General features: G+C 37.6%; 1 protein-coding gene across 2 annotated transcripts in view; it reads left to right on the top strand.

The window, feature by feature from the left end:
* Window positions 1-2,230: 2,230 nt before the first annotated feature.
* TMEM161B (transmembrane protein 161B) overlaps window positions 2,231-22,254 on the top strand; it is a 40,988-nt gene continuing 20,964 nt past the window's right edge. Inside the window, exons 1-5 of one of the 2 annotated variants that reach the window (XM_062599812.1) lie at window positions 2,231-2,355; window positions 9,534-9,637; window positions 14,921-15,001; window positions 18,938-19,035; window positions 20,908-21,064. In XM_062599812.1, coding sequence (XP_062455796.1) covers window positions 2,353-2,355; window positions 9,534-9,637; window positions 14,921-15,001; window positions 18,938-19,035; window positions 20,908-21,064 — 443 coding nt within the window. In that variant the 5' untranslated portion in view covers window positions 2,231-2,352. The remainder of the gene's footprint in view (window positions 2,356-9,533; window positions 9,638-14,920; window positions 15,002-18,937; window positions 19,036-20,907; window positions 21,065-22,254) is intronic. The other variant, XM_062599811.1, reaches the window with a different exon arrangement.

Raw genomic sequence — 22,254 nt, forward strand, 5'->3', positions numbered from 1 at the left:
CTCCTACTGTTCACATACAAGATTAATGAACAAGATTAATGTTTTCAGTTATAACTCTATTTTAAGAACTTACTAATTTTATTTGGTATTCTTTGAATAGCATGAATATATGATTAATGATTTAAATAGAATGCTTTTAGCATTTTTTACTTTTGTAAATTGACAATGCTCTTCTTTACCATGCTACATTTGCAACAACATTCATTAAATTAGCACTAATAAATTGGGAGGCACAAGACTTGTTGACTAAAACGATATGAATAGGTCAAAAACATCTTGTCTCAGCCCCTGGTACTATAATCTCTTGTATCTGAGTGGATTTCCTTTGAAGTCTTTTTTCTCCATTTCTCTATTGTTTTATTATGGTAATGTTGAGTGGGTTTTGTTGAGTTTTTCTTTTAGCTGCTACATATTTCAAAGGAACAATTAAAAATGTCAGAATGTCACAGTTTATAAGTCTCCAAGACAGTTGTTTAGATGTTATTAAATTATCTTTTCCTAGGTATTTGTGTGTGGTGTGAAATTTAGATTCAGTCTGAATCCCCCTCTTGGGATTCTCTGAAAGGCAGGTAAAGTTAGTCAAAATACCAATAGATGTAGATAAATATTTTCTATAAAAATACTATTTATCCATTCAAGCAGAGTGTTTGTGCTTCGGTTTCCAGTTCATGCATGAAGTACTGTAGTGGTATATTTAAAACAGTGGGATTTACAAGAAAGCTATTTTGCTAATTCAGTTATAGATACAACAATTTAAAATTGCTCTTTTGGGATGCTGGAACCAGTATGAAGGCACACGCTGCTGTGAGAGGGGGTATAGATAAGTGAATCAGGGATCAAAGGGTGAGTATTGAAGTCTTGAAGCGTGGCTTAAAGGCAGAAACATGGTATATTTTTTTTTCCCCAGGTCAAATGCCTGTAGCATACATCCTTTCATGCTCATGCGGGGTAGTGCCACAATACAACAGTCACACTCATTTTTGTGCTCAAGGAGGAGGACCACGGTCCAAATGAATTTGTAGGCACTTTTTAAGAGGCTAGTTCTGGGTTAATTGAATTCTCTTAAGGAAGGTCTTTGTCCATGGAAGACCTGTCATCTTTTGAGTCTACAGCAGAGGCCACTGGCACTGGCCGACTAGAGTGCTCTTGAACCTGGAAAGCAGCGTTTGATGCATCTCTTGTTGGCAGGCTGACTGACAGAGATCTGGAAGCCTTCATAATAACCTGATGTATGTTAGGCAAAAGGTAGTTATCTTCAATTTCCCTGCCTATTCATCATTCATGAGAAGACAAGGGCGTACCAGCTCCTACAGCAGAGCCACCTGCAACCATCAACTAGGGATCACCACTGAAGAGGGCCCTGTGGGGGCACCGCGCAAGGGTGCAAGTCCTGAGCCCTCCTGGGGCTGCCGACGGAGAAGGGCCTGGCTGCAAGCAGAAGCGGATGCCTGACACGGCCGAACCGACCCCTCGCCGCCAGCGCTGCGAGCCGCCCCCGAACCCCCGCCAACCGCCAACCGCCAACCGCCAACTCCAACCGCCCCGCCCCCAGCAGCGCGCGCACCCGCCCCACCCCGCGCGTTTCCATCTGCAGACCCGGGACGCGCTCCGCGCCGCCGCGCATGCGCCGAGCGCATCCCGCCTCGCCGGCCCAGGCGGTGAGGCCTGACGGCCCGGCGCATGCGCGGAGCTGCCACCCTCCCTCATGGCTGACGCCGCGCTCCCCTCCCCCCGGGCCCGTGCTGTTTCGCGGCGGACGCCCCCTTCCCCGAGGAGGGTGCCGCTGCCCGTCCTCTCCCCGGCGCCCCCGGGGCCGCCTGCCCGCTCCCGCAGGCAGCTCCCCCGCGGCCGAATGAGGGTCCACGCCGCTCGCCCCGGCGAGGTCAGCGCTGCGCTGACCTCCCAGGTCACGTGCGCGGGGTCACGCTGCCGCCCTGCGCCGCGCCGGCTGCCCGCGCCGGCTGCCCGCGGCGCGCCTGACGGACGGAGCGCGGCAGGCCGGCTCTCCTTGTTCGGTGGTGGGCGCGTTTCCTCCCCGAGTTTCCCTCCGCATGTGCAAAGCGGCCCGGCAAGGGAACGGCTAGCTAATACTGAGCAGCTTTGGTGCGTCACGGCCACGTCTGCACAGGCACTTGGGTGGGCAGCTTAGCCGGGCTTCTCGCCGGCGGGGTCCTGGCGTGACCTCCGCGGGGTGAGGTGTGCGCCGGTAGGAGCCGGCGCGCGGCGGGTGCCTGGCGGGGCGCTTGGCCGCCGCGCGGAGGCGGCCGGGCCCGGCGGCGGATTTATGAGCTGGGAGCAGGGCCAGGCCGGGCGGCTGGAGCGGCGGCGGCGGGCGGGGGCGGCTCGAGCACCATGGTGAGCGCTGGGGCCGCGGAGGGGGCTCGGCGGGGGCGGGCGGGCGGCCGGCGGCGGGGCCGCCTCGCCCTTCACCCCGAGTGATTGGTGCCGACATGTCGCCCCCCGCCTTTGCCGCAGGAGCAGCGCAAGCTCTGGGGGCGGCGGGTGCCGAGGGGAGGCGAAACAACAAAAATGTAGTGTTACAGTTACGATGGCTGCTGCTGCTCTTTAAAAAAGTACAGTGCCATTTCCAAGCTCTCTCAAACCTTGTGCTGAGATTGTTTTATGTCCCAATGGTTGTTTACTTCTTTGTTTCTTTCCTACTGGAAAAAAGAGGCAAAGTTGCTACATTTTATGCCCCATGTCAGGTTTAAGGTGTGTTTTTGTACATATAAATGTATACCTGTGAACATATGTATGTTCACATACCTCGTAGTTAAGAACAGAGAGTTTAATGATTTTAATTAGCTGTTAACTTGAATGTGTCTAAAAACTTTATCAAACGCTTTGACTACTGCTACTACTAGTTCATTTTTGGGCTCTACGGTACATCAGTATAAGCTGCGGCAGTATGTAAGTGCATTGGTTTTGTTAGAGTTGCAGCTTCAGATGACTTTTTGATAAGCATCTTAGCACAGACACAAACTATTGCACTTGCCATAACTGATTGTGAATGAGCTTCCTGTAAAATAAGCAAAAAAAAAAAAAAAAAAAAAAAAAGAGAGAGAGAGGAACAAACTTGATTGGTGCAATTGCTACTAATCACAGGCTTCTTGGATAGCTCTAGATTAGGTAGAAGAGACTTGAGCATGTTATGGACTCATCTCCTTTACTATAAAGAAAGATATGTTGACCTTTCTGTTTAGGTTTTAATTACAACTTGCAGCAGCTGGGTTGGTCAGATCCACTTTTAATATGCTTAATCTACAGGTGAGAGATGTATGAGGCATCACTGATAATCAGACACATATATGCTGGTATAAAAGCACATTTTCTGTGTGCCGTGGATGCATGCATTTCCTCTCCACGTGGATATAAATATCAATATGTCATTTTAGCTATGATAATACTAATGTTTAAATGATGCAAGTGTTATTTAGGGGCCGTACCTCAGTCTGGCTTTGAGTAAAACCAGATTTTTAATCGTGTTGCTTAGGGGCCATACCTCAGAGTTTGGCTTTGAGCAAAACCAGATTTTTAATCTCAAACTGTTATAATATTTAAATATTTAATGGCCTGATTCTGCCTGTATGTCTGTAACTTTTGTACATTTTGGCACCTGCAAGGAACTGTAGTTTTTTGCTTCTTTTTCTCCTTACATCTTTTCTTCTTCCCCCCCTTTTTTTATTTTCAGTAAGGGTTATGTTATTAAATGAAAAGATCTTGAAACACCCATGCCATTTGTAGAGTACGTGGGTGCTGTCACCTAGTGCTTCGTTTGATTTATTTATTTTGCAGGCAATATAGCTTGTCCAACCAATGCAGATCTTTTTTTTTAAAAAAAGAAAAAAAGGTGCTTGTTGCTGTTGCCTGGTAGGCTTGAAAAACCAGAATTTATTTATTTTTACTAGTTGCTAGAAGAGTGGACAAGTAATCCTTGCACATATTTCTACGACATAAGGAAAAAGTTATTTTTGATGTTTTACTCTTACACTGTTTGGAGGCCACATTTTCCAGTTCCAAAGCAAGAATAGAGTGCGATGTTAATCAGTTTCTACTGGATTAAGAGGCTTATAAATTAAATCATCAACACAATTTGCTAACTACAATCTTCCAGGTTGTGATTGCCGGGGCTCATCTATGCATGCCCATTAGGCTTGCAACTCTAAATTCTGCACAAATATCCTAATACTACTTAAGGCCATGATGCTCAGATTGTTCAACAGAGGTATTAAAGACTGTTGTTTATGTTTGATGATCTTCATGATGGCAAAACTTCTTGTTTAAAAAGTAAATGTTCTGGAGAGTAATAGCTTCCATAGTTCTTGTTCATATGCTGATTGGGGAAATATGGGTAAGCTATTTTTTTAAAATGTTGTAATAATAACAATATAATCCAACTTTTTTTTTTCCTTTTTAGTAGATCAGATTCTCTGGACTAGTTCTACTTATAATTTAATAAAACATTGAGTATGTATTAGCATTCCACATAATAAGCATTTTCTTTTGATTGCTTCTATAATAATAATAGTTGTATGATTTTAAAAATGCCTTTGTTCTGGTAATGAGATTTCTACAGCAATAACTTGATTTGCCTAATGGTCACTAGCAGAGAGTTCTAAAATCTTTATGCTTAGAGAATTTGAGTGGAAAAAGAAACAGGACTGCTTCTGTTAAAATGCAGTTGGCTGAAGGTAATGCAATTTTATTTTTAAACAAAACACCTTATCTCAAAGGGAGTTATACTGCTTCCACCTAGCAGTTTGTACCCCCTTCCCCCCACCACCTTTGAACGTGTGGAGAGGCACTGACTGGTGTGCAGTTAGATTGCTACTGTCCTATTCTGCAGTAGTCCTGGTGCATACAAGTTCGGATCAAGGCTGTGGTCTTGCAGTGGCAGACATGGTGGTTGTTATTAGAGTCCAAGTCCTGCCTAAAACTAGGTGTTGATTTATTTGTGAGATCTAGGTACATGATAAAGTGAACGTCTGGAGGTCAAAAAAAAAAAAAAAAAAAAAAGACCTATTATTGTGGGAGTATAATCTTGGGCAAAGTCAAAATGAGGAAACTAAAGTAATGCCTTGGTATAAAGCTATTAGTCTTGGTTATCTTTACTCTGCCAAAAGAAAAATCAATCTTTAAATCAATTTGTGCTGTAAAGAAAAATGTCCTTTAGGAAGCGGTACTTTTAAGAACTTGTTTGTTTTGTCATTCTTATGCTAAGGTAGTTGTACATGTATTAAAAGTACAGTTTACTTGTGGATAAGTGGTATTGTAACTTTATCGTAATTACTTATTCTTACTTTTTGTTCTCCTAATTATCAGCAACAATGCTTTCAGGTATGTTGTGTAAATTGTATCGACTATGAAAGCTGAAGTCTGGGTTATGCTTTGTTCAACCTTCTCCAATTGCTTTTTTCGACCTATCATCTTTTTTCAATGTTGTGCAAAGTCTCACTATCTTACCCTTTAGCAAGGCTGATAGTGTTTGTATTGGAGACTGCTTATGCATTTTTCTCAGTTTAATTAAAATCTTTCTCACAAAAGGTGTGTAGTTATGTTTCACAAGCAAAAATAATAATGCCTTACTTATTAAGAAGGTTTTGGAATTGAGCACAGTGCTCGGGACTGTAAGACTTTGGCCAAAGACTTTCCTCTATAACAGAGCTAGTTGCCAGAGAGCAACTTTTTAGACAGTATAGTCCCTGTTTGGATGTACTATTTCAAGCTTATCTTTGATGAGGTTGCTTGCCAGCCTCTGTTTTGTGGAGAAACTGACCTATCTTACTTAGTGTTCTTTTTCTTGGGCTGAGTACTTCTCAACAGTATACAGATTGGCAGAAATGTCATTCTCGGATCAGCAAGAAACTGATTTCTCTCTATAGTGTCATGAATTTGAATCTCAAATTCTGAGGTGTGAGGTTGAAGCATGGTAGGGACATGGATGTATGTGGAATCAGAGTGCTAAATTTCCTCTTATTAAATGAATGTAAATTGTATCATTTTCCTCAACTATTTTGCAGCTTTAGACATTTTATGCAGTCTGTCCAACAGTTCCTCATCTGTGAGGTAAATAGGTAGACTTCATTTTGAATACACTTCCCTTTAGCTAGGTAATCGTTTTGGGTAGTCTAATGCAAACAATTCCAAGAAAACAAAAATTCCCAATGTAAAGTGTTTAAAATAATACTTCAAACCTTATCTTGATCCCTGGTGTTGATGACATGGAGCACAAACAAAGCTGTGAGGTCTGACTTTTTGGGGTGTCTGAAGGAACTGCAGGCAGAAATATAGAGGAGCAGTTAAAATTTCAAGGAGACATGAGTAGTTGGCAAAGAGAGGCTTTGTGCTGAAAAAACTTCATGATATCCCTAAAAATCCCAAATATGTTATTTCAGCTTATAAAGAAGTGACAAATACTTCAAAATGATATTTGACATTTTGTTATAAGATGTTTGGTAGTGTATTTATTTTAAATATTTACAAATGATGAAAACTAATTTATGCTATCATAAGCTCTCTCCATCACATTTCATTAACAGTGATACTGGGCATTGCCTATGACATTAGATTTGTCTGCCATCTCCCTAAAAGCAGTACTGACAACACGACTACTGATTTAGTTAAGTGTAAACACTGTTGAAGGGAGAAAAGAGAACTCTCCTTACTGTTGTATTCAAGACTAAAGGGCATCTTGCCTATGAGAAGGAAGGGCACAAGGAGTGAATGAGTCCTGCAAGTCAATGGCTGGTTGCACAGCTGGTGTCAACAACAGATATTTGGCTTTTATGACCATGGGACCCTCCTTGAGAATTGAGGACTCCTAGGAAGAGATTGGATTCACTTTACCAAGTGGGCCAAAATTATCTTTGCCAACAGGCTGATGAGGAAAACTTTAAACTAGGAATGAAGGAGGAAGGGGATGATGACCCATAATCAAATGAAAAAGTGATGGATTAGATTGGTAAGCAAAGAGTACTGGGTGATGTGGACGACAGTGACCTTGACAACAATAAAACAGGGCAGAAGGGGACCCGCTCAAGTGTATGCACGCAAATAAGGAAGTGCCAAGAAGCCAGTATTATGGGGGAGAAGCTCTCATACCTTTGGGAAATCAGCATAACTGAGTGTCTCCGTGAAGTGCCTGTGCACCCATGCATGCAGCATAGGGGGGAAAAAACTGGGAGAGTCAGAAGTCTGTGGTAAGTTGCAGGGCTATGATCTCACTGGGATCACACAGATGTGGTCAGGTAGCTCACACAACTGGAGTGCTGCAATGGCTCGATACAGTCCCTATAGGAAAGGCAGACTGGGACAGTAAGAAGAGAGAGTTGCTCTTTATGTGAGAGATCAGCGGGAATGCATGAAGCTCTGCGTAGGGATGGGTCATAAGTCAACTCAGAACTCATCATGTGGCTCAGCGCTGAGGAGGCCACATCTGGAGTGCTGCATCCAGTGCTGGGGTCTCCAGTACAAGGTGGATGTGGTTGTACTGGAGTGAGTCCAAAGAAGAGCTACAGAGATGTCATACAAGGAGAGACTGAGAGAGCTGGACCGGTCTGGCCTGGAGAAGAGACGGCTGGGGGTGGGGTGGGGGGTTATCAATGTGTATAAATATCCAGTGGAGGCAAAGTAAAGAAGGTGGAGCCAGGCTCTTCCCAGTGGTGCCCAGTGACAGGACAAGAGGCAGTGGGCACAGTACTAGAAAATTTCACCAGAACATAAGAAAATGCCCCTTCACTCTGAGGGTGACCGAGCACTGGAGCGAGTTGGCCAGAGAGGCTGTGGATTCTCCATCCTTGGGGATATTGAGACCCCGACTGGACGCTGCCGTGAGCAGCCTGCTGTTGCTGACCCTGCTTGAGCGGGGTTTGGACTGGACGATCCTTCAGAGCTGCCTTCCAACCTCGGCAGTTCCGGGATTCTATGAAAATTACTCTTTACTTTTTCAGATTATCTGTACACTGAAAGAAACTTCTGATTTCAAAATATAATGTCTTCCAAACATGCTTAAAGCTCCTCCAGGAGAGCAGATACACTAGTTGGGAAAGAATATGTCAGGACCGTGACAGGATTGCATACTGTGCTGCTAGTAGGGTATTATTGGGTGGTGAATCTTTTTCTTGTGGGGAATGAGATGTAAAAGTTTAGGGAAATGTTTCTCAAATATATAGGCTAATCTATGATTTATTTGCCATTAGTTATTTGTGTACTGCTTACATATGTGGAAATGTGTTTTACCTCCTAACCTTCAGTGGCCCGTTAATTCTGAACTCCTACAGCTACAGAAGGAAATGTTTTGTCTTCAAGGCATTGTTAGATTACTAGCCAAGGGAGATGTCTAGGAATGAATGTACATACAAACATTCATATGCCACTACTTAAATGTGATGTTTTGTGTGCTGCTTGAAAATGTGTACGGTCCTTTTCATGAGAAGGTATTCTGAAAAACAGCTCAATTTAAAACAAGAGAAAGTAGTTCATTTGGTGCATCTTTGGTGCCTTCTCTCTTGCATATTCTGGTAAATTTTGTGTGCATGTCTGTGTTCAGTATTTTTTTGTTCTTGCTATTGCTTGTGATGTTTTAAGCATGAAAATGTTGTATGTAAATAGAGGAAGTATAAGGTACAAGATTCATGCTGCATTTTAAACATGGTGTTAGTGTGAATTGATAGCTTTTTTTAATGCAGGATAGGGGTAACATGATGCAACATTTCACTCTTAGCTTGTTAGCTTTAGAACTTTAGAGATGTTCCTTTATTTAAAAAAATAAGAGCCTACTACTAGAGTATACATATTTTCCCCATCTTTTTAGACAAGGAAAAAGAAAAGCGATACGTGAAGAAAAAAAAAAAGCCTTGCTAACATTTAAACTTGTGCAGTACTACACTAATCTTTTTTAAACAGTATGAATTAAAGCTTGTTGAATTACTAGGGATCAGAATACTGCTGCCCCTCTGAAGTTCCAGATCTTGACCAGTCAAGAATCAGACATTAAAATTGAGCTATACTAATTCCTCTGCCCTATCTTCTCCTTTCCTCGAATTCAGTAAGGAGCAATTGCTGTACACTAATAGAAAGTGGTAATTTTAAGACACAGAGATTTTTAAATTGTTAATTCTACTAGGTCTGTGCAGTGTCAGCTGTTAAGATCATGTCAGAATTGAAGAGACCACAAAAATCAAGATTGTAATCAGTGATGTAACTTTAAGGCATAATGTCATGTGAAATGTCACATCAACATGTGGCTTTAACATCTGTTAAACAGAGAAACTATTGTATTTGTGAGCTGTCAGATAGTACATATGTTACTAGCCTTGTGATCTGGCAGTACCTTTTTTTGAGTAAGATGTGTAAGTGGCTATAACAAGTTCCAAGGAATTTCTTGGAAACTGGTGCAGTATTTTTTTTCTCCGATTTTAAAACAAGTAAATGTTATCTCTACTATAGGAAAATGTTTTAAAAATATTTCAAAAAGATATTTCAGCACTTTTAAAAAATACATATTGACTTGTTACTAACTTATTCCTCTACAGGGTGTGATAGGTGTGCAGTTGGTGGTTACCATGGTAATGGCTAGTGTCATACAGAAGATCATACCTCACTATTCTCTTGCTCGGTGGCTTCTCTGTAGTGGCAGGTAAGAAAAGAAACAGTAATTAAACTGTGTGTGACTATGGTAACACATTTATGTATTAGAGTACAAACAGCGAAACAGAGTAATTCAGATGATGTTTTCTTGCAAAATAATTGATCTACTATTCTTGAATGTTATTAGGATTACAGTATTTTGATACCTGATTTACAAGTTCAAAGTACAAAGCAAGGGTGGTATAAAAGAACAGACTTGAATTCGTTGCTATAAATCATGTCAGTCATAAAGTTAGCTGCTGTCCAGCTCTTGCCTTTCTAAAGGCACAGGCTACACATTTTGATATTGAAAACCTAATCTAAATACAAGACATTGCGAGAATGGAGGGATTTTCTCTGTGCTGCCTCAGTATTCTTTATAATCCATGGGCTGATTAGCCTTGCGTATGAAAAGAGCTTAGGTATTTACTAAAAAAAAAAAAAAAAAAAAAAGTCTTTCTTTTAATACATCATAGGGCAAGATTAGTGTAAATTTCAGTATACTGCTTCTTCATAACTGTATGTTAAACAGACATAATGAGTTGCGAAGCAAACATTCCCTATGTGACTGTATCAATAATAACTAAAACCAGCAGCTATTTTGCATATAAAGCAGTATCTTAAATATTAAAATATTAGACACTTTTTTTTTTTCCTTTCAGGAAGAAAAACTGTGTGTTTTTAGAAGGTAGTGTGCTGTCTTTTATGATTGTTAAATTTTTGAAAATGCCAAATCTCCACTCCATGATTTCTGAAGGAGTATCCTTGAATGTGCTCCTTAGGAATCTTAACCAGTGTTATAATTTTTCATTTGCCTTTTTTCTTCTGGATCTTGAAATTACCAAATCTTCTCTTTTTAATTTTCCCAAACTACATGTTGGTTCGTTTCCCAAAGAGCTGCTAATCAAAAATGCTTCTAATATTGTTTAGATATGTATTAGTTATTACTACGTAAGTAGAATGGCAAATGTAGTGATTGACAGGTAGATAATATAAATAGGAATGATAGACTTAATTATTGTGCAATGTTTCATTGTTGACCACATCTATGGGGTAATGATCACCTCTTGTTCTCTAAAAATAATTTAAAATTATAAGTGAACTCTTGACAATTTTTAATGAATATGAAACTGCCAACTTTATTTTTTTAAGAGATGCAGCTACCATGTTATTTTTTCAGTGATATTTCAAATGACATTTTCTATTTTTTATAGTTCTATTTAATACAAATAAAAATAAAAGTATTTAATTGCTTCTTTTAGATAATTGTTCGATATTATGTCTGTATTCTTTGTTCTGGTGAAGTTTTTAAGGCATGCTTTTTGCCAATGATGGGGAAAAGTTTGTTGTTCACTTGTTTCTCTTCATCATCCTTTTCCCTTTCTGTCTTTGCATGTGCATAGTTGATAAAATACATGAGACATGACTTTAGCACTTCTGCTTTTTTTATTATTGCCTTTCATGTTAGTAGTCTTGAAAATCTCACTATTGTTTTTCAGTATTCTGTTTACCTAGTAATTATTTGAGTGCATTGTAATTTCATTCATTGTGGATAACCCTCTGAATACAAGGACTATATAAAGATTCAGAAATAATCCTGTGTTCCAAAAATAAAAACAAGTCATAAAGTCCACTGAAACTGAATTGTAATGGCAGAAAGAAAAAACATTACTTTTCTTAGTTTAGCTGACAAACAATCTTTTATGATAAATTGGTTAACATAGTGCTGTCTTTTTTGCTAACAATGTTTTCTTTGGTATATATGCATACGCTCACTCACTCTTCAGTTAGTCTTTGGTTACCAAAAGTTTTTTTTTTTTTTTTTTAAAAAAAAAAAAAAACAAAAAACTTTCAGAAGGTTGGTAGGTTTTTCTAGGTAAGGCTCTCTAAAATATCTATATGTGATAGCGGGAAAGGGGGAGGAGGGATAAACATGTTATCATTTAAAAATGAAAAAGCCAGTAGATTTCAATATTACTATTGTGTACTTTCGAAGCCTGTTAAAAGGAAACAGACTTTCAAAATTTAAGAAATTGTTAGAATTGGTAGATATAAGGTAACTTATTCAATGAACAAATCATCAAAGATTGAAAAAAATATTTACCTAAATTTGAAAGCAGATATAAACTTTCAACAATCTGTGTTTTTTTCAAAACTTGAAAAGAATTTGAATATTCATGTTTATTTAACTCAATGGCAGCTCAAGTATCTGTGTAGGCCTTTGCATTTTAATGAATAATCAGACTTTACCAACATGTTGCTCTTAAGTTGCCCAGCTACTTCTGTCCTATTTTCAGTCTGCTTTGGGAAGAGAAATAAAACTGATGTTTTGCTGTGCATTATTTAATGACCTTCATTCAAGTTAACTAGGGCATATCTGTGCTACTGTTCCAATTCAGAATAGCTCGAACATGTCAAAGCCACAGGGTAACCAGTTTTGGGACCTCAGCTTTAAACAAACATAAACTGTAGCAGATATGAATAACAAATATTTAACTGTGCCTTTATTAAAGCATTTGTTCAAGTATCTTTGTTTTGAGATTCTAAACACAGATGTGTAAGATTTATTAATTAAAAAAAAATGAGGCTTATGTACTGTTAGCTTTCAGTATAAATCACTTGCAATATAGTCTTGTCGAGAAATTAAGACCTAGTTGTAGTTTAAACATCCTTGATTTGTCCTGGTCCTTTACACAGAACAAGAATTTTGTCTGTGCTGCAGTATTAAGTGTATTTGTCTGTCTATGCAGGAAAGTTTGTGAAAAATTAGCTTCCAACACAAGTGAACTTTTTCATACGTAAGAGATCATCATTACTTGTACTGTCAGTATGTGAAGTTCAAATCTGGAAGATGGTTAGTGACGAAGTGGGAGACTACTGTGTTTTTTCCTCACTTTGTTTCTCTAGATTATATAAGGATGGGAAGAAATTAGTATCTCTATAGTTTGTCGTTTTGGATGAAAAGGTAGCTGTTCTGATTTTTATTTCACTGTAGATCTTACAATGTTTTGCATTACAGTTCTTTTGCAAAACAGGAAATGTTTCACCTGGGACTGCATATGATGAAAATTAATGAATGAAATAACTTTTACTCTTACCAGTGTCCTGGGGGAGGGGGGCAAGGGGACAGCTCCCAACCCCCCAAAATCCTTGTTTATGCAAAGTGTCTAGCTTTTGCCCTTCTTTGGTGTTTCAACTGGTAATGAATTTCTTCAGGGGGAATTTGCTGTGCAACGTTTTGAATCTTTGTAGTATATTAGCTTGTGCTTTTTCTCTCGAACAAATCGCAGCATCAACTGATTGTGTAGTTTTTGTCAGTAGGTACTGTTGTGCTATCTGCAAACCCCTGTTAACCATTTTACATTCTATATAGTATTACCAGCTTGAACTCTTTCTTACCCGTTAGATTTGTTTTTTAAATTATTTTAAGGTGATGTCTATGAGCTCTATACGAGTGCCTGTTTAACACTTCGTTATACTAGCAATCAGACTTCTGAAATTAGGAGCTTTTACTGCAATATGTACTGTATTTTTGCCATACTATTTTTTGTTCCCACCCCCCAACCACGTTTAGTCTGGTGTCAGAGAACATGTCAGGATGGAGAAACTCCTGTTCAAAATTTGCCAAGCAAGCATATGCCCAGTGATACATACATTTGTTCTCCCTGTTCTTCCTCCTAGTCTTTTACCTTTCATCTCTGGTAGCACATGAGTATGCACGTGGTGTCCATACCATCATAAGGAAGATGGGAAAATGAGTAATATTTCTCGTGATGGCTGCCTGGACTTAATGTTCCTGCTTTTCAGATGAAAGTCTCATTGCAGTGGTCCTTCCTGTGCATTTGTGTAGGCTCTGTTGCATGAAGAGTGAAAATTTTCTTTTGCTTACCCAAAAGTTTGTGTTCTACAAATATAAAGATCTGTGTATCTGACTTCTCCTTGGGACAGGGCAGCCTTTCCCAAAGAGAGACTGAAAATGTTGTCCTGTGACAGGATAGCTTTGGTTTGATCATTTCCCAGGTTTGCCTTACCATCTTTTTGAAAGAGTGTTTAACAGGGTCCCTCATTAGCCCATGTAGGTTTGAATTACCCTACTTGATGAAGTTTTCTTAACTTGGGAAATACTAACAGTCATGGATTTGCTTACTGACTCTGATTATTTTGCTATGCTGAAAGCTGAACTTTGCATTGCAATTTCTTCTACTTGAGAAAAGGACTTCCAGGTAAATGCAGATAGGTTTTCCAGCACTGTTCCCATTAGTACTTAGCCTCCTTTGCCTCAGCATTTCAGAGTAGAAGTGAGAGTAATAGTCATCTTTCATCTGAAAGGCAGCACTCCCTTGCCAAAGGTAAAGGCTTTTTTTCAGCTACTGAGGTTGTTGTCATGCTTAGAAGGTAGGATAAAATGTACCACCTAGACACTTAGCCATCCTTTTCTTTTTCTTCTTCAGAATTGCCTTGCCACTACTTGTCTCTCAAATAAATGAGCAACATGATGGAGCATTTGCTTGTGAAAGTGGGAAAGTGTACAACTCAGCTGCATATAAATTAATGACTGCTTAATAGTGCTTAAATATTAAGTCTCTAAAAGCAATAATGAAGTATGAAAATATTTTTCTAGGTTACAGTTAAGTACCTTTAATTTACAAATTTCTATGCTTTTGTTAGCTGTGGTGTTCGATGTTTCCTCTTTTCCTAGAAAGAGCCGAAAATATCACTGAGGTGTTGTGTAGGACAGGATTACAAATGTTAAGAGTATGACTGTGAAAGAAAAGACAGGTAAAGGTTACTTGATCATAGCTGTTCCAGATCCTGGAAAATTACTGCTTTTTTTTTTTTTTTTTTTTTTTTTTTTTTTTTTTTTTTTTTTGAGAAGAATTAATTATCCTTAATAAAATCATTTAGAATATAGTTTTGATGAGTAACTGTAATATAGTTATTTTAGTTTCACTGTTCAGTGAAAAAAATCACTAACAGTGTTACTTGCTGTATTTGATAACGACTTGAAAAATCAGTTTTAAGAAACATGAGCTTTCACTTGAATGGTGTGTTGATAGTGGCAAACCTTTCTAGTTATAACTATCTTGTATGCTGAAGAGAATTGAAATCCAACTGTAATTGTTCAGTTCAGAGCAGTGTTGATACTTACAAATGTATTTTGGTTAGGTGCTGCAAATGACAGATGTTTTAATGTGTGTATATATGTGTGTTGATATATAGATTAAAAAGCCCTCTAAATTGTTAATACTGACATTGTTTTACTTGAGTTTTTTTTCCTTTTTTCTCTCTTAAGTTTACGATGGTATCAGCATCCTACTGAAGAAGAGCTACGAATTCTCGCAGGAAAACAAAGAGGGAAGAGTAAAAAAGATAGGTAAATACTTGTTTTAAGGTGTGGGATTTTTTTAGTGGTTTTAAAGCATAATCTGTATAATAACTTTACTGGATAACTTTTGTCTTTGAGTGAGTCTAAAACTTATGTGCGTGTGCCCTGCTTGCTTTGATTGCTGCAGCTCTGTACTGAGCTATGTTCTTTTGGTTTAACAGAGAGCTTAACATGCCTGAATTGTGCAGGACTGTATGATTCCCAGTCCACAAAAGTGATCTCTAAAGTCGCTAATTTGGTAGCAAGATTTTTTTAATGAATCTCTTCATTTGGGTGAAGACTGAGAATAGCAAATCTTCTGTAGGATTGAAGCTCTTCATGTTGAAGCAAGAGAAGAAAGATTTGATTATATTAGTTGAACACAGGATTACTATGAGCCACCACTCTTACGCAGCTGTGAAAAAGGTAAATGTGCTCCTAGAATGTATTAGGAGAGGTATTTCCAATAGAAGAGATAGGGGAATGTTAATCCTCTTGCACAAGGCACTGGTGTAGAACTTTATCTGGATTACTGTGTACAGTTTTGATCACTCATGTTCAAGAAAGATGAATTCAGACTCAAACAGGTGAAGAGAAGGGCTGTTAGGATGATCCAAGAAATGGAAAGCCTGTCTTACAAGAGGAGGCTAAAAGAGCTTGACTTGTTTAACCTAGCAAAAAGAAGGCTGAGAAAGGATAGGATTGCAGTGTGTCAACTTAAGCTGGAAACAGATTCCTGACCATCGGGCGTGAAGTTCTGGAACAGCCTTACCGGAAGGATAATTGAGGCAAGAACCGAGGCTAATCTTGAGGTGGTGGAGTTTTCAATCTTTATTCAATGTTTCTGAACTGGCTGTAGGGGGAAAAAAGGGAAAAATATTGGGTTTTTCTTTTATTCCGGTGTGAACTACTCCTATAGCTCTTAGATATCTAACTTTTATGTTAATCCACAGGCTGCATATGTTGTCTATTCATTGTAATATCAAAGCAATTTTTTTTCCATTTCTGAAATTACATGGGGTAGCAACTTTATTTGCCAAATTTTGGAGTAAAAAAGTCTTTCCTTTTAATATTTAATGACTTTAATTTTACTTATTTGTCACAGTATTTTTTCTAAATTCAGAAATCCTTTTTTTCTAATCATTCTGTAACAAACTGAAGCAAAATAGTTAATATGAATAGCATTACAGTTATTACAGTTAACTGTCCATTTATCCAGTGATATTTAGTCATGCATAAAATAACTTCAGTTACGTAGAAGTGTAAATGACAGGTTCCACCAAAACACAAAAACACTATCACTTTAACAAATAATAATTGCACTCTATTCTTAATGCCTTTCTTCAACTCTAGCAACCTTCTGCCATCCAAACTATGTGCATTATCACTTTCACCAGAGCAATCCTATGTTCTCCATTAAGTGGAAGCATGACATGTTAATGTGTATTTATATGTACGTAAGCTTAAATTTTTTAGTCCTTGAAAAATTTACTGTAAAACTTAACAGGAGACTGTTTCATGAGTTACTGATTTGCATTGTCCTTTTTTTAAATGTTAAACTTCTGCATTTTAGTATTTCAAATGTGATGCTGTAATTTCATGTCTAGACACCGCTTTTGTTTTGGGTCATTTAATTATTTTAAGGTTGGTCTAGTTGTCATAGTACATTCATATGTAACTAAAAATAGAGTTGTAATAGCTGTATGTAGTTGCTTGTAATGAGGTAAATTTTATTTATGGATATAGGACTTCAGAGAAACTAGGATAGTAATGTTCAGACTTAAACACTGCTTTCTTTGTTTTCCTATTGTTACAATAGGAAGTGTAATAACCTGACTTTTCAGTCAATGAATATACTTCTGTTCTTTGAAGAAGCTGCTGTTACTGGAGGAGAGGCCTATTTTAAAGTAGGAATTGTTCCTATTTACTTGTTTTAGATATACTTTTTTTTAGGTTGTATGCATTGGAATGCAGTGCTCATTTGAGCCAAGGAGATGTGAGAATGATGTAAAGGTACATCTATTGGCTTTTCCTGTATGTCTTCAAGATAAAGAATAAGATTTGTTTTTTCAAGCCCCAAATCTTGTAAAATATAATACCTGCTCCTTACTTAAATACTTTTCCAAGTTTGAGTTAATAGAGAGATGACAAAAGGGAACGAAGGAACTTGCTTAGAAATTAGGCTCGGAAACAGCTGTAGTTTGAACTTGTATCTGATTAGTCCATTATGTTCAATGCATACTACATTTCAGTATGTTGTGCTGTAAGTTATAATAGCACATAGATATTATTAGATAGCTTTTCTATTTCAGAATGATTTGCTTTATATTAAATTGTTAGGTTAATGGGAAGGTCCATAGCTACTATGAATTATTCTGAATTAAAGGCTGTCAGTGATGCTAGGTATGTTCTGAGTGTGTCTCTTGGATTATGGGTCCCATGGGATAATTAAAGTATAGGAGCACCAAATTTTGTTGAACTGAGATGACTTCAGTTATCAAAATGCTCATCTCACTCAAGATGATGGTACTCCTGGGTGCACACAGGAGGAAAACAGAGTATAACTGTGGGGAGAGGGGGAAGCACACAGAAGTCTGCAGATATTCAAGTGGCTATAAATTTGGGAATTCTAACTCAGACTTAGACATGCAAAAATTTTAAGTAATGCTTTAGGCTTCTCTCTCTCTTTTATTTATTTTTTTTTTTGAATTTGTTCATTAAAAGTTGTGTACTTCAGTTAGGGGATATTAAGAATTAAGATGAAATGAAAAAGTGATGCTCTGTGCTATATTCTCATCTTACACATTAGCTGGTAAGACATCATTCTTTAAGTTCACAGTTGATTGAAAATCATTTTCATGTGTATATTCTGATCATAGTTCTTTCAGTGGAAGATCTACCTCTCTTCTTCTGATTTCAGAGATGTTATTCTAAAATTTGGCTGGAATTGTTGTTTTGCTAACTGAGGTTTTGAGTTCCGTTGTTTGTTGTGTTTTTGTTGTTGTGTAGTGTTTTTGATATAGTAGTGAAGTAAGTTTTTTACTCTGGTTAGTAAGGATGATCTTTCAGATAATTTTCATGCAAATTAACTAATTACCATAACAATAATAAATTGAAATAATTCTGTGGTATTTTTACACATTTCCTTTTATATTAAAAAACTATCTTAAAATTATCTTTTTGTGATGGCTAGTGGGATAGATCTGTCAAGGATCTAGGTTCCTCCAGCTCAGATGATGTGCTTATTAACCACTGTATTGTGGCCAAAAACCTAATACTGGAATCTGCAAACTTGGGAAATTTAGTTACATTTTTGCCTATCCACCTCAGTTATCTTTTGAGCTGCCTTACATCTTGTTAACTGCAGTGCGTGTTTAGTAGACTGACTCCCAAGTCTAACTTCTCTCAATCCAAAGGCTTTAACGCAGCTGCCGTCTACTCTCCTGGCCTAGACCTCAATTGCAAAATCTCGAATTAACTTTAGTTTTCTTGTATATGTGCATGACAAGGTGGATGTATTCTGCACTGTACATGCAGTTGTATCACTAGACTCTGGAGATTAGTGTGTTTCAGCAGGTTCTCCCATAGCTTATTGCCTGCCTGAACTGTGAAGTTCATTTTTAGAGGAAACCAGTGTGCTGGAGTAGGTGCCCACCTGATACTGTCCTGATACATACTCAGGATGCGGCATAGAGATGCTGTTTAGACCTGTATGTGTAACGTTAGTATTTCAGAACATTGCAAGGCAAAGCTAATAATTACTGACATACTCAGTTCTTTCTCGAGATGTGTGCATGTTTGAATTTGAGTTAATGCTTTCTTTACATAGATGAAAATGTCTGCTTTTGGGAAAAAGTGATCTGCATATTTCTTGTATTTGAAATGTTGTTATATAATTAAGACGTTGATTTTTGTTGTATCTGTGTGTTTTATTTATTTTAACAGAAAATATAATGGTCATATTGAAAACAAGCCCCTAACCATTCCAAAAGATATTGATCTTCATCTGGAAACAAAGTCTGTGACTGAAAGGGACACCCTAGGTAAGAATAAGTAGATGCAGACAACAGTATACAGTATATTGTGTCAAATATATCCTGACAGTATGGTATGTTGTTTTCTATCGAGTGTTTATTTGCAATAAAAACCAGAAGATCTCTTTTGATAGACAATGAAAGAATAAAAGCACAACTGATTATAAAGTGAGAAGGCAAGAATTAGGGTTAAATCTCCTTTGTTGTTCCATAGGTGACATCTTAATAGCAGCGTTACAGAAGAGGATGAGTAGGTGAAATCCAGCATAAAGCACATCTATTGTTGCATCAGGCATCCCTAGCAATATGAGACAACACCAAAAGGATCACATCACTCAGTGTATTTGAAATAGACATAAAAAATGTGATCATAGCTTTGTACAAGAAAATGACAACTGGCAGATGTCGAAACATAAGCTTTCTTTTCAGCTAAAATAGGAAGTATACTGTAGCATTGAAACTTAGACCTTTCACACACACATCTGAAACTTTGAAGTAAAATATTCAGAAAACAAAAGCGACAATGCAGAAATAAGCAGCATTAAATGTTTTGAAAGTTATTAAATGTTTTTTTAATGTTAATTTTTGATTCTTTAAACGTCTCAACCGATTTTTCTGTTGAGAAGTCATACATGGATATGTAAGTATATGTGATGCATATTTTCTCCCTAGCTATGTTTTAACATGCTTGTGTTGTTGTATGCATGAAGATAGAGAGAAAGCATAGAGAGAAAGTATAGTGCTGAGCAGGAGATCTCTCAGTTTAAACTCTCCAAAATAGCGATGAAAAGACCTTTAGTCTGTAACAGAAATGCACAGCTTTTTGAAACTAGCATGTAAGCGTGCAAAACATTCATGAATTTCAGTTTTATTTACTTCAAGTAATAGTATTAAAGTGTCTCCCTGAGTAAAACAAGCATCCGCTAGTAAATGCTGATATAATGTAGGGTTTAAGTATCTTTAAGAAGCTATATATATAAATGTAAATTAAATTAACTGAATAGTTGTTTCAAAATAAATACCGTATTTTCAATGAAATATTAGGATTCAGCCGATTTCTTGGTTTTGACATCAGGTACCATGTACACAAACGAGAAATGCTCGGTAATACTCTGTGGGTTCTTTTTTTTTTTGTTGTTTTCTTTTTTTTAACCTTGTTAATATAGGAAGCTGTTTGGCAAGGTCAGATTGCACTGTATTATCAGGAACTGGTCTTTGCAGCTCCTAGCATCTATGGAAAAAAAAATGTCTCCCTTTTGCAAATCACCTGACCTGCATGAGGGACAGTATGTTCCCCAGAATTTTCAGGATGGAGTTCACACAATGATTTGTTGCTAGACAGGAGATGTGAACAAAATTTTGGAGAACAAATCGTCCGTGTTTTAGATTTGAAAGATTTTAGATTAAAGAGAAGAAGCAATTATATATAGTACATTAAATGATTGTCAGTAGGCTTTTAATCTTAAATAGAGAAACAAAATTCTTAATTAGAACTGTAGTTAGATTTAGAACGGTAGTTTAGTTTTAGCAGAGGACTATTTTCTACCTTGAAGTTGAGATCTAAATTAGCTATGCTTCTTGATATTGGCAGGTTGATGTGAAAAAGCTGAAATGGTAAAACAACAACATCTTGTAGCCTCATACGCTGCTTAATAGTAATCCAGTGTTAAGCAACAAGTGAAGAGTGAAGTTCGGACTAAAAGAACAAGTTGCTGAGTGGGGGGGAAAAGAGTTGCTCTTTTTGCTGTTGCTCTTAGATAATCTAGACCTTGAGAAGCAGCTTTGAAAATAATTTGTAGTTGTCACCCCTCTTTGTATATGTCAGTAATTTTCTTTAAAATACTATTGTACTTCTAAGATTTGCAAATTTATATTTTTCAGCGTTGCATTATTTTCCTGAATATCAGTGGTTGGTGGATTTCACTGTTGCAGCTACAGTTGTATATGTGGTGACTGAAGCCTATTACAGCATTGTGAAGCCCTCACAAGAAATGAATATCAGCATAGTGTGGTGTCTGCTTGTCTTGGCCTTTGCAGTGTATCCTTTCCTATTTTCTTGAATCAGTCTGTCTGTTCCAAATAGCTCTTGTGTCATTCTGTAATTTATAGAAAGCTGTATGTTGCAGATTTGAAGAATAAATACATATTTAACATCTGGATAAAGGATGTATATGCTAGTGCTGATGTCAGATAATATATATTTCTCTTTGTACATGCTGATATAAGTAACATGTAAATTTTAATACCAGACCATCTATGGAAGAAAATCTTTGTATGTGAACAAAAAGTCAGTGCTCACCTGTAATATGTATAATGGTTCTAAAGTAATTTGGTTTTGCCCAGGGGCAATAAGGAATATATATATATATATATATTTTTGGTACCTGCAAGTATTTAAAACATTTGCAGAAGTTTGCAATTTACCACATAGTTTTTGGTTTTGATAGGTTTAGTCTCATGCTTCCTTAGCTGAACAATCACTTATTGCAAAGATGCATGTATGCGATCTTATTTTTAGAGGAAATTCAAGATATTCTTATAGTGAACCTTATATGAAAATATAATATGTAGAGCTGTAGGAGATGAGATGGTACTAGGTTTTCAAAGTTCAGTGAGGAGCTCAATTCCCCTCTGAAACTGAGGAAAACAAAAACAGACTGTTTAGGAGACAAGTGATAACAACCCATAGAAAGAAGCAGCTGTAATGTTTTTATGTACAGGAGAAAGCTGTATTGGATATAGATGCTTGTGTAGTAATTAGTGATTTTTTTCATAGACCAATTCAGACTTACACTTTGAGGAGGAAAGTCGCCTTTTAAAGATGTGAGAGGTGATGAAGTGATGAAATTGAATAAGGGCCTCGAGAAAAGCAGATTATAGAGAGATGACTTAAAAAATGAATTTGTTCAATTCTTTTGTTCCCTCAACAACTAATAACTAGATAAAGTACTAAGTTAGACTTAAGTTAGACTTAATACAGCACTTGAATATTCAAAATTGATTCCTCTGTGGAAATGCCTCTTCCATATAGAAGATCATGTTGTGGTTTATTTATTTGTGTGTGTGTGTGTGTTAAGTATTATCTAATGATCTGTAAAACCTTTGAGTTCTAATGTTTGATTAGATTTGTCTGACAGTTCTGGATTTGCTTACTGTTCCTCTGCACTTGATAATTCTTAAAGTGTGTGCTGCCCTTACAGTAAGGACAGTATCTCCTTCCAAAGTAGC

Source organism: Rhea pennata, chromosome Z, assembly GCF_028389875.1.
Source record: "Rhea pennata isolate bPtePen1 chromosome Z, bPtePen1.pri, whole genome shotgun sequence".
NCBI lineage: Eukaryota > Metazoa > Chordata > Aves > Rheiformes > Rheidae > Rhea > Rhea pennata.